Raw genomic sequence first — 12,150 nt, 5'->3', positions numbered from 1 at the left:
TTGATGTCTCCATGTCTCTCGGTCCCTGCTCTCAAATGTTGTGTGTGTCCGTCCCCCTCTCTCCCCATCTTGTCTACCGCTCCCGATGTTATTTGTTTTATGTGTCGGTTTGTCTTTCTGTGTGATTAATCGCTCTTTCACGAGCCTCGATCTTGTATACAAAAAAAAAAAAAAAAAAAAAAAGCCCTGCTGGAGCGAGGGGCTTATCTTGCACGACATAAGCGGGGTGGGGTTGGGGATTCCACAATATCAATCCATGTTGAAATTCCACAATATCAATGCATGTTGAAATTCCACAATATCAATGCATGTTGAAATTCCACAATATCAATGCATGTTTGTTTAGACACACACACCCTTGTGTATTTCTCACCAACCCTGCTTCTGACACACTGCCTTGTCTTTGTTCCAAGTATTTCAAACGTTGACGTGTCACTCCAAAAGTACTTTTCCTAACTGTTTAGCATCCCAACAAGTACCTTTCCTCCACTTTAATCTTTATTTTCCTCTTACTTTGATGTTTCACCTAAAATCCCATAGAGCTTTAACTTTTGTCAATTTGTTTTGCTCTTTTGATCTTTATAATTAGAGCTCTCATTCATCCTCAGTGATCTCAACTATATCCCACAAGCTCATTTTATGCAGTATTTCCGCTTTCTGAAACTGCACCGCATCATTGTTTTCTTTAATATGTCTTGTTTGTTGACAAAAATGACCACTTGGCTTCCTTACTTGCACAAGTATTCCCACAATGAACTTGGTCTGTCCCTGTGTTGAGAAAAGTTGCCCTCTTATCCACTTTCTGCCAAAGTCTTCAAATTGTAACCTAACAAACAACCTCAAAGTGTAACCGAACAAACAACCTCAAATTGTAATCGAACAAAAAACCTCAAATTGTAACCGAACAAACAACCTCAAATTGTAATCGAACAAATAACCTCAAATTGTAATCGAACAAACAACCTCAAATTGTAACCGAACAAACAATCTCAAATTGTAATCGAACAAACATCCTCAAATTGTAACCTAACAAACAACCTCAAATTGTAATGAACAAACAGCCTCAAATTGTAATCGAACAAACAACCTCAAATTGTAATCGAACAAACAACCTCAAATTGTAATCTAACAAACAACCTCAAATTGTAACGAACAAACAGCCTCAAATTGTAATCGAACAAACAACCTCAAATTGTAACCTAACAAACAACCTCAAATTGTAATCGAACAAATAACCTCAAATTGTAATCGAACAAACAACCTCAAATTGTAACCGAACAAACAACCTCAAATTGTAATCGAACAAATAACCTCAAATTGTAATCGAACAAACAACCTCAAATTGTAATCGAACAAACATCCTCAAATTGTAACCGAACAAACAACCTCAAATTGTAACGAACAAACAGCCTCAAATTGTAATCGAACAAACAACCTCAAATTGTAACCGAACAAACAACCTCAAATTGTAATTGTTACGTGGTCCTCCCGGTGACTACCTGGTCTCGGTGACCCCCAGACCGTGAGAGGAACTCCGCCAGAAAGATCTATTATTTATGCTCTTTCGTAACGCATAAATCTGAATTCCAACCAATAAGACACCCCACACCAAGGATCCGGAATAATCAATAATATATTCCCCGAGCAATCAACAACCATCCACAATCAGCAATCAATAGTACAAAGATGTAAACTCATCTATAATAACTCTAAGATGGCCATCTTATACATTCCTCACGTGAGCCCCACTCCTGACTCCCTCCATGGTCAATGTCTCTCTCAATGTCTCCGTACTCCGGTAGTTCGATCTCCGCACGTGGGCGGTTGAACGGACCCTTCCTGACGTGCTTTCACCGGGCACGTCCCGTACCGGGAACAACGGCTGCAGCGCGCACCTCCTGGCCAAGCAAAGCGGGTACAGCAAAGGAGGCAAAGCAACACGCGGCTTGTCCAGCGCGCGCGGCCCAAGGTGCGACCCGTACGCGGCCTTGTAGACGGTGAGGCGAACTGTGCCAGCTGCTTGGTTCCGTGCACGAACCCACGGCGACCTGACGTGTCAAAGGGTAGTTACACGTCCCGGTAACTCCTCTCGCTAGACGGGCTTTTAAAGGCCGATTCTGTTACGTTGCTCAATCGATCCCGCTCGCGTCCGAGCTCGGCGAGGAAGAGGAAGAATCCTCGCTTCTCCAGGACCTCGTGTCTTTTCTTCTTCCGTTTCCGGTCTCCTTTTTCCCAGAAGGGCTCCTGACCCTTTAATCACAACAACCTTTAATCAAGTCCACATTGATAAGCAAAGACCTGAATAGTAATTCACATACATTCACATAAATATGTAACAGTAATCTAACAAACATCCTCAAATTGTAATCGAACAAACAACTTCAAATTGTAATCGAACAAACAACCTCAAATTGTAATCTAACAAACAACCTCAAATTGTAATGAACAAACAGCCTCAAATTGTAATCTAACAAACAACCTCAAATTGTAATCGAACAAACAACCTCAAATTGTAATCGAACAAACATCCTCAAATTGTAATTGAACAAACATCCTCAAATTGTAACCTAACAAACAACCTCAAATTGTAACGAACAAACAGCCTCAAATTGTAATCGAACAAACAACCTCAAATTGTAACCGAACAAACAACCTCAAATTGTAATCTAACAAACATCCTCAAATTGTAATCGAACAAACATCCTCAAATTGTAACCGAACAAACAACCTCAAATTGTAACGAACAAACAGCCTCAAATTGTAATCTAACAAACAACCTCAAATTGTAATCGAACAAAAACCTCAAATTGTAATCTAACAAACAACCTCAAATTGTAATCTAACAAACAACCTCAAATTGTAATCTAACAAACAACCTCAAATTGTAACCGAACAAACAACCTCAAATTGTAACGAACAAACAGCCTCAAATTGTAATCGAACAAACAACCTCAAATTGTAATCGAACAAAAACCTCAAATTGTAATCGAACAAAAACCTCAAATTGTAATCTAACAAACAACCTCAAATTGTAACCTAACAGACATTAGTCAGGTTCACTATGTTTTTTCGTTCAAAATCATGGTAGATTAGCAAACCTACACATTTTTGGAAACGTTATTACATGGAAAATCAGAAAATCAATGTTTACATTTGCCAATTCCGACCAATTCGATTCGACCAATTCGACCAATTCGACCAATCGACCAATTCCATTCGACCAATTCGACCATTCGACCAATCGCTTCGATCGACCATTCGACCATTCGACCAATTCGATCGATTCGATTCGATTCGATTCATCGAATTCGATTCGATCGACCATTCGACCAATTCGATTTGCCAATCAATTTGACCGACCTTTGCTTGTGTGGAACGGACTGTGAAAACGATGCGGACTATATTGTCGGATACGACACACAGGACAGTGATGACGAACTCTAAATGGCATATTCTGTAATCGTGTATGTTTGATGCCATTGACTGCCTGTGTATATTTTGTCATTGACTGCCTGTGTAGATGTGAAGTTATACTGACTGCATGTGTATATATGATTTTGCTGACTGCCTGTGTATGTTTGGTGATATGAATTATTGTGACACATTTTGATGTTATTAACTGCCTGTACAAAATGATAACATGTATTTGATTATGCAACTTATCGCGAATATAAAGACAGTATTTTGCAATTCAAAACCTTTGATTCGTGTCTTACCATTCCCCATAGCACTAATTTGATACTGTAGCGGTCCCCGCTGAATGTACACAATCGCCTTGCACCTGCCAGGACGCGGCCAGGGCGCGATCGCCATGCCGGGCTCGTCCGGACGGGCCCAGACGCGCCTCTCCTGGGCATGCCCGGACTCGCTGTTCCCGGCATGCCCGAACCTCCCAGGCACGCCCGGTCTCGCCTTTCCAAGGCTCGCCCAGAGCGCCCGGGCACGCCCAGCCTCGACTTGCCAGGCCGCGTCCAGGACGCCCGGGCATGTCCAGACTCGCCTTTCCAGGGCTCGCCCAGAGTGTCCGGGCATGCCCGCTCTCGCCTTTCCAGGGCTCGCCCAGAGCGCTCGGGCACGCCCAGCCTCGACTTGCCAGGCCGCGTCCAGGACCCCGGGCATGTCCAGACTCGCCTTTCCAGGACTCGCCCTTGACACCCGGGCATGCCCGGTCTCGGTTTTCCCGGGCAAACACCCCGGCATAAATGTGTATATATATTGCTGCCCGATAAACGGGCTTTTCAGAATACCTGAGCTGTTTTGTTTCAATAAAGCAACTCGGACGAATTCCGTCTTTGGTCGCGTCAATTCTTTCGACTCGCGTTGGAGCGCAGCTCCTTCACTGGTGACCTACCGACATGGACACGGCAGTGACTCTTAAACTGCCTACCTTCTGGGAGGCTCATGCGGCTGTTTGGTTCGCCCAGGCGGACTCCCAGTTCGCCCTGCGAGGCATCACCGCGGACGACACCCGCTTCCACCACTTCGTGGCAGCGCTCGGTTCCGCCACCGCAGCCCGCGCCCTGAGCCTCCTCGAGCACCCGCCGGCTGCTGACAAGTATGATGCGCTGAAGACGCTCCTCCTCGACGCTTTCGCCCTCTCACCGGCGGCACGCGCACGGCGCCTGCTCGACCTGCCTGAGCTCGGCGACACGCGCCCGTCCGAGCGCATGGACTATATGCTCTCGTTGCTCATTGAGCACTCTCCGGATTTTCTGTTCCGCGAGCTGTTCCTTCGCCAGCTGCCTCACCCAGTACGCCTCGCCCTGGCTGGCACGTCGATCACCGATCCCCGCGCCCTCGCCAGGGAAGCCGATAAGATCTCCTCGGCGGGCCAACACATCGGCGCGGCTACCTGGAGCCTGCCGCCGTCCGAGGCGACGCCCGAGCGCCCTGCGCGGTTGGAGGCCGAACTGCCGGTGCAACTGGCGGCCGCCACGCCGCGCCGACCGCTTCCGACACAACGGCCGGGGCCTCCACCTGACCAGGCGTGGTGTTATTACCACGCCAGGTTCGGACACAAGGCTCAGACGTGCCGACCCCCGTGCACTTTCGGCAAGTCGGGAAACGGCCGGGCCGGCGTTCATTCCCAGCCATGAGTGCCGGCCACTCGGGCAACTTGCTTTTTATTCGGGACAAAGCGTCCGGGCGGCGTTTCCTTTGTGACACCGGCGCCCAACTGAGCGTCATACCCGCCTCCGAGCAGGACAGGCGGGACGCCGTTTGCGGCCCCTCTTTGGTTGCTGCTAATGACTCGGCCATACGCACTTTCGGCCCGCGCGACGTCACCCTCTGCTTCGGCAGCCAGCGCTTTCAGTGGACCTTTGTGACCGCCTGCGTCCCCATGGCTTTGCTGGGCGCCGACTTCCTCTGCGCGCACGGGCTGCTGGTCAACGTCAAACGTCGTCGCCTTGTCAACGCCGAGACCTTCAGTTCCCTGGCGTGCACGATGAGCAGCTCCGCGCCGACCGAACTGGCGTGCGCCCTCCCGACGGCGAACGAGTTCGCTCGCCTGCTCGCGGAATTCCCGGCCCTCACGCGGCCGACGTTTTCGGCCGTCGCAGTGCGGCATGGGATCGAGCACCACATACCCACTACGGGCCCGCCGGTCTACGCCAGGGCCCGCCGCCTCGACCCGGCCAAGCTCGCCGTAGCAAAGGCCAAGTTCGACGCGTTGGAGCACCTCGGCATCGTGCGGTGCTCCAATAGCGCGTGGGCCTCACCACTGCACATCGTGCCAAAGCCGGGGGGCGGATGGCGCCCGTGTGGCGACTACCGCCGCCTCAACGACGCTACCACCCCCGACAGGTACCCGATCCCGCACATCCAGGACTTTTCCGCCCGTTTGGCGGGACGGGTCATATTTTCCAAAATTGACCTGATACGGGGATACCACCAGGTACCTGTCCGGGCGGCCGACGTCCCGAAGACGGCCGTCATCACGCCATTCGGCCTGTTCGAATTTTTGAGGATGCCGTTTGGCCTCAAGAACGCGGCCCAGGCGTTCCAGCGCTTAATGGACGGCGTGCTGCGCGACCTGCCATTTCTTTTCGTCTATCTGGACGACATCCTCGTCGCCAGCACGTCCCGCGCCGAGCACCTCCTCCACCTCCGAACACTGTTCGGTCGCCTCAGCGAGCACGGCTTAATTGTGAACCCGGCCAAATGCCACTTCGGCACGACGACCGTTGACTTTTTGGGCCACTGCATCACCAAGACCGGGGCCGTGCCGCTGCCGACCAAGGTCGAGGCCATCACCACGTTCCCGCGTCCCCGTTCCATCAAGGCCCTACAAGAGTTCCTCGGCATGGTGAATTTTTATCACCGATTCGTGCCCCGCGCTGCTCAACTCATGCGGCCCCTTTACGAGGCCCTCCGGGGCAAGCCGGCCAAGCATGACATCGTTTGGTCCGTGGCCATGGACGCGGCCTTCGCGAGCGCAAAACGGGCCCTCGCCGACGCAACGCTGCTGGCTCACCCGGTGCTCAACGCGCCCATCGCCCTCACTACGGACGCCTCCAACTACGCGGTGGGCGCCGTCCATGAACAATGGGTGGACAGGGTTTGGCAGCCACTCGCCTTTTTCAGCCGGCAGCTCCGGCCGAACGAGTTAAAATACAGCACGTTCGACCGCGAGCTGCTCAGTCTATTCCTGGCCGTTCGCCATTTCCGACACCTCCTGGAGGGCCGCCCGTTCACGGCTTTCGTCGACCACAAGCCGTTGGTCTACGCAATGGCCAAAGTCACGGAGCCGTGGTCGGCCCGCCAGCAGCGCCACCTCTCCGCCGTGTCGGAATTCACCACGGACATCCGGCACGTCGCCGGCAAAGACAACGCCATGGCCGACTGTCTTTCTCGGGCCAGCGCGAACGCGGTCCACCTAGGTGTGGACTTCGTGCTCATGGCGGCCGACCAGACCACCGATACCTCGGTGCAGGCCTTCCGGGCAGCGGACACGGGCCTCCGCCTGGCCGACATCCCCTTCGCGGGCACCGTCCTGCTCTGCGACGTCTCCCAGGGCCAGCCTCGCCCCATCGTGCCCGTTTCCTGGCAGCGCCGCATCTTCGCCTCCATCCACGGCCTTTCTCACCCGGGCCGGAAAGCTTCTCAGAAGCTGGTGTCGGCGCGTTTCGTCTGGCACGGCCTGCGACGGAACGTCCGCGACTGGGCCAACGCCTGCACGGCCTGCCAGCGGGCCAAGGTCCACCGCCACACCCAGGCCCCGCTAGCACCTTTCACTGTGCTTGCACGGCGTTTCGACCACGTCCACGTGGACCTGGTGGGTCCCCTGCCCCCATCGCGGGGGTTCACCCACCTGCTCACCATGGTGGACAGGACCACCAGGTGGCCGGAGGCCGTGCCCCTCACCTCCACCACCACCGCGACGTGGCGCAGGCGTTCATCGCCACCTGGGTCGCGCGCTTCGGCGCACCGGCGGACATCTCGTCCGACCGCGGCCCACAGTTCACGTCCGAACTTTGGGGCGTGGTCGCCCGCTCGTTGGGGGTCACGCTGCACCACACCACGGCCTACCACCCCCAAGCCAACGGGTTGTGCGAGCGGTTTCACCGCTCCATGAAGGCCGCACTCATGGCCAGCCTTCAGGACGACGGTTGGACCGACCGGCTGCCGTGGGTCCTTTTGGGCCTCCGCACAGCCCCCAAGGAGGACCTCTGGGCGTCCGCCGCCGAGCTCGTCTATGGCCAGCCGCTCCGCGTCCCGGGCGAGTTCGTGCCCGACGCTACCAGTCCCTGGTCCGCTGCACACCAGCGCTCGGACCTCCAGGAGGCCGCCCGCCGATTTGCCCCCGTGCCAACGTCCCGCCACGGTGGCCCCCAGTCCTACATCCCCCCGGCGCTTCGCACAGCGGAGTACGTCTTTGTGCGTCATGAGGCGCACCAGGGGCCACTCCGGCCGCCGTACGACGGGCCATTCCGGGTCCTGCGACGGGGCGACAAGTCCGTCGTCGTCGACGTCGGTGGCCGGTCGGACTGGATCTCTGTGGACCGCCTCAAACCGGCGCACGTGGACGTCGACCGACCACCACGGTTGGCCCTTCCTCCGCGGCGAGGCCGCCCCCCGTCTACAGTTCCCCCCGCTCGACCACCCACCACCGGATCGAACCCCCCCCCACGACCCTCCAGGGGTCGCTTCGGCCTTGTCATCCGGACCCCCCTTAAATTGACCCTGCCGGTGCAGGTCGATTCTGGAGGGGCATGTGTAGCGGTCCCCGCTGAATGTACACAATCGCCTTGCACCTGCCAGGATGCGGCCAGGGCGCGATCGCCATGCCGGGCTCGTCCGGACGGGCCCAGACGCGCCTCTCCTGGGCATGCCCGGACTCGCTCTTCCCGGGCACGCCCGAACCTCCCGGGCACGCCCTGTCTTGTCTTTCCCGGGCATGCCCGCTCTCGCCTTTCCAGGGCTCGCCCAGAGCGCCCGGGCACGCCCAGCCTCGACTTGCCAGGCCGCGTCCAGGACGCCCGGGCATGTCCAGACTCGCCTTTCCAGGACTCGCCCTTGACACCCGGGCATGCCCGGTCTCGGTTTTCCCGGGCAAACGCCCCGGCATAAATGTGTATATATATTGCTGCCCGATAAACGGGCTTTTCAGAATACCTGAGCTGTTTTGTTTCAATAAAGCAACTCGGACGAATTCCGTCTTTGGTCGCGTCAATTCTTTCGACTCGCGTTGGAGCGCAGCTCCTTCAATACTTTCATTGGATTCCTTGTCCCTGAAAATATAGGTTTAGTATATATTTTAAAGTTTTTTAGGGTAATTAGAGGCAGAAATAGAACAAAATATGTATTTTACAGTGGCCATTATGAAAATCCAAAATGGCCGCCATACAGGTATCTCTCCAAATGTAAACATTGATTTTTAGTTTCCTTATGCTATAACCTTTCCAAAAATGTATAGGTTTGCTAATCTACCATGATTTTGAACGAAATATAATTTATTGACATAGTGAACCTGACTACATCCTCAAATTGTAATCTAACAAACATCTCTGTCCATGAGCTTCTGAATTTGTCTGTTTGTCTTTTTCTCTATGAGTATATGCTTCTCATTTGCTACAGACAGAGCATCCAATCGTTTTTAGAATACTCATTTTTGTTTTTGCAATATATACGTAAGTTGAGAGCCTGACGCGCATTCCCCTAACTAACCCTTATTTTCATGCCCTTTTGTAAACCTCTGTGTATTTCTTTTTTTTTGTTTTCAGAAGACACCTTGTGATTCTTCCTGTAATTTGACCAGTTGTTCGTAAATAGCACAAGATTGAATTTTGTATCTTAACTTAATTTTCACAATCGGATACTTTTTTTAACCAAGCGCTGTAGCAGAAGTGGCTTGTGTCATGGTTCTGGTAAACAGTCTTGATATAATCATGGTTCTTTTCTCAGGTTCTGGTAAACACTAACTCTATCGAGGGAGAAGAGCTGGAATCCTTCATGCTGGGTTCTCCTTCCGAACTTGTATGTGAAGTTACATCTACCACTGCATGTACAGCATCAACAACCACAACTTCAGTGACTTTGGATGCGACCGAATGCAAGACTTCAACTATGACCACGACTCTTGACGGAACCATGACCACGACCATGACGACAATGGCGGATGTGATTCAAAGAATGGATGTGCCAGCAGCCCATGCACAATGGATAAACCCAACAATGAACATTGGACTTGAAGGAGATGGCATCGCACATGCGGATCCAGTAAAACATCAGACGACCCTGACGGAGGAGAAGTTGGCAGCTGTATGCATTGTCGCTGTGCAGGATTGCATATGGGTACCAAGGTGAGCTCGATGTACCACAATATAGGTAGGTCTTGCCAGTGAAGTATGAAAAAGTATCAAATTGTACTCGGGAAATTCAGCGATACGTATACAAATGAACATGGTATGTTTACTTTCATATGAAATACAACATTTAGGTACATATTGGTTTATATAATTGTGGCCTCATGCTGTATACAGCGGCGCATGGGTGTTGTCTTGTATCATTCATGGAGCATGCAGGTGCTGCATTTGGCCATGATGATATTGGACAGTATCAGCGCACAATGACATACTTTTCAAACAGTGCAGTGGGATTTTAAGGTATTCCCTTGTATACTGGTAGATGGGACAGCTGATGTAACATCCCCTCTGAAGAATGGGGTGCTCAGGCATGGACGAGTTAACATTCTTGATGTCATCAAACCTTGGCTAGACTGATAAAATAGCCAATTTGAAGGACATCTCCATTGGCATTTCAGCAGTTCACCGTTCAAATCCGGTTGAATGCAGCAGAATTGATGCTTTGCATCATAAGCTTGCTGGCAAGATGGCCAGAGGTCTCTAAGCTGTCTAGCCAGGAGACAAACCAGAGGCAAACCAGAGACAAACCAGAGACAAACCAGAGGCAAACCAGAGGCCTCTAAGCTGTCTATCCAGGAGACAAACCAGAGACAAACCAGAGGCAAACCAGAGACAAACCAGAGGCCTCTAAACTGTCTTGCCAGGAGACAAACCAGAGGCAAACCAGAGACAAACCAGAGGCCTCTAAGCTGTCTAGCCAAGAGACAAACCAGAGGGAAACCAGAGGCCTCTAAGCTGTCTAGCCAGGAGACAAACTAGAGACAAACCAGAGACAAACCAGAGGCCTCTAAGCTATCTCGCCCGGAGACAAACCAGAGGCCTCTAAGCTGTCTAGCCAGGAGACAAACCAGAGGCAAACCAGAGGCCTCTAAGCTGTCTAACCAGGAGACAAACCAGAGACAAACCAGAGGCCTCTAAGCTGTCTAGCCAGGAGACAAACCAGACACAAACCAGAGGCCTCTAAGCTGTCTAGGCAGGAGACAAACTAGAGACAAACCAGAGACAAACCAGAGACAAACCAGAGGCCTCTAAGCTGTCTAGCCAAGAGACAAACCAGAGGCCTCTAAGCTGTCTCACCAGGAGACAAACCAGAGACAAACCAGAGGCCTCTAAGCTGTCCAGCCAGGAGACAAACCAGACACAAACCAGAGGCCTCTAAGCTGTCTAGCCAGGAGACAAACTCGAGACAAACCAGAGACAAACCAGAGACAAACCAGAGGCCTCTAAGCTGTCTCGCCAGGAGACAAACCAGAGACAAACCAGAGGCCTCGAAGCTGTCTAGCCAGGAGACAAACCAGAGGCAAACCAGAGGCCTCCAAGCTGTCTAGCCAGGAGACAAACCAGAGACAAACCAGAGGCAAACCAGAGGCCTCTAAGCTGTCTAGCCAGGAGACAAACCAGACACAAACCAGAGGCAAACCAGAGGTCTGTAAGTTGTCTAGCCAGGAGACAAACCAGACACAAACCAGAGGCAAACCAGAGACAAACCAGAGGCCTCTAAGCTGTCTAGCCAGGAGACAAACCAGAGACAAACCAGAGGCCTCTAAGCTGTCTAGCCAGGAGACAAACCAGAGGCCTCTAAGCTGTCTAGCCAGGAGACAAAACAGAGGCCTCTAAGCTGTCTAGCCAGGAGACAAACCAGAGACAAACCAGAGGCAAACCAGAGACAAACCAGAGGCAAACCAGAAACAAACCAGAGGCCTCTAAGCTCTCTAGGCAGGAGACAAGCCAGAGACAAACCAGACACAAACCAGAGGCCTCTAAGCTCTCTAGGTAGGAGACAAACCAGAGACAAACCAGAGACAAACCAGAGGCAAACCAGAAACAAACCAGAGGCCTCTAAGCTCTCTAGGCAGGAGACAAACAAGAGACAAACCAGACACAAACCAGAGGCCTCTAAGCTGTCTAGCCAGGAGACAAACCAGAGACAAACCAGAGGCAAACCAGAGACAAACCAGAGGCCTCTAAGCTGTCTAGGCAGGATACAAACCAGAGGCAAACCAGAGGCCTCTAAGCTGTCTCGCCAGGAGACAAACCAGAGGCAAACCAGAGACAAACCAGTGGCCTCTAAGCTGTCTAGCCAGGAGACAAACCAGACATAAACCAGAGGCCTCTAAGCTGTCTAGCCAAGAGACAAACCAGAGACAAACCAGAGGCAAACCAGAGGCCTCTAAGCTGTCTTGCCAGGAGACAAACCAGTGGGAAACCAGAGACAAACCAGAGGCCTCTAAGCTGTCTCACCAGGAGACAAACCAGAGGAAAACCAGAGGCCTCTAAGCTGTCT

The 12,150-nt window shown here is 52.2% G+C and overlaps 1 protein-coding gene across 9 annotated transcripts in view; it reads left to right on the top strand.

Moving 5' to 3' along the window:
* LRRK1 (leucine rich repeat kinase 1) overlaps positions 1-12,150 on the top strand; it is a 281,256-nt gene that overhangs the window by 255,506 nt on the left and 13,600 nt on the right. For 8 of the 9 annotated variants that reach the window (XM_078771695.1, XM_078771694.1, XM_078771701.1 and 5 more), the window contains one exon: positions 9,406-9,803. In XM_078771695.1, the coding sequence (XP_078627821.1) occupies positions 9,406-9,803 (398 nt within the window). Of the gene's footprint in view, positions 1-9,405; positions 9,804-12,150 lie in introns of those variants that run through there. The other variant, XM_078771700.1, reaches the window with a different exon arrangement.

This window comes from Myxine glutinosa, chromosome 2 (genome assembly GCF_964187855.1).
Source record: "Myxine glutinosa chromosome 2, kmMyxGlut1.1, whole genome shotgun sequence".
NCBI lineage: Eukaryota > Metazoa > Chordata > Myxini > Myxiniformes > Myxinidae > Myxine > Myxine glutinosa.
The sequence above is the reverse complement of the archived record's forward strand: the minus strand, read 5'-3'. Positions and strand labels throughout refer to the sequence as shown.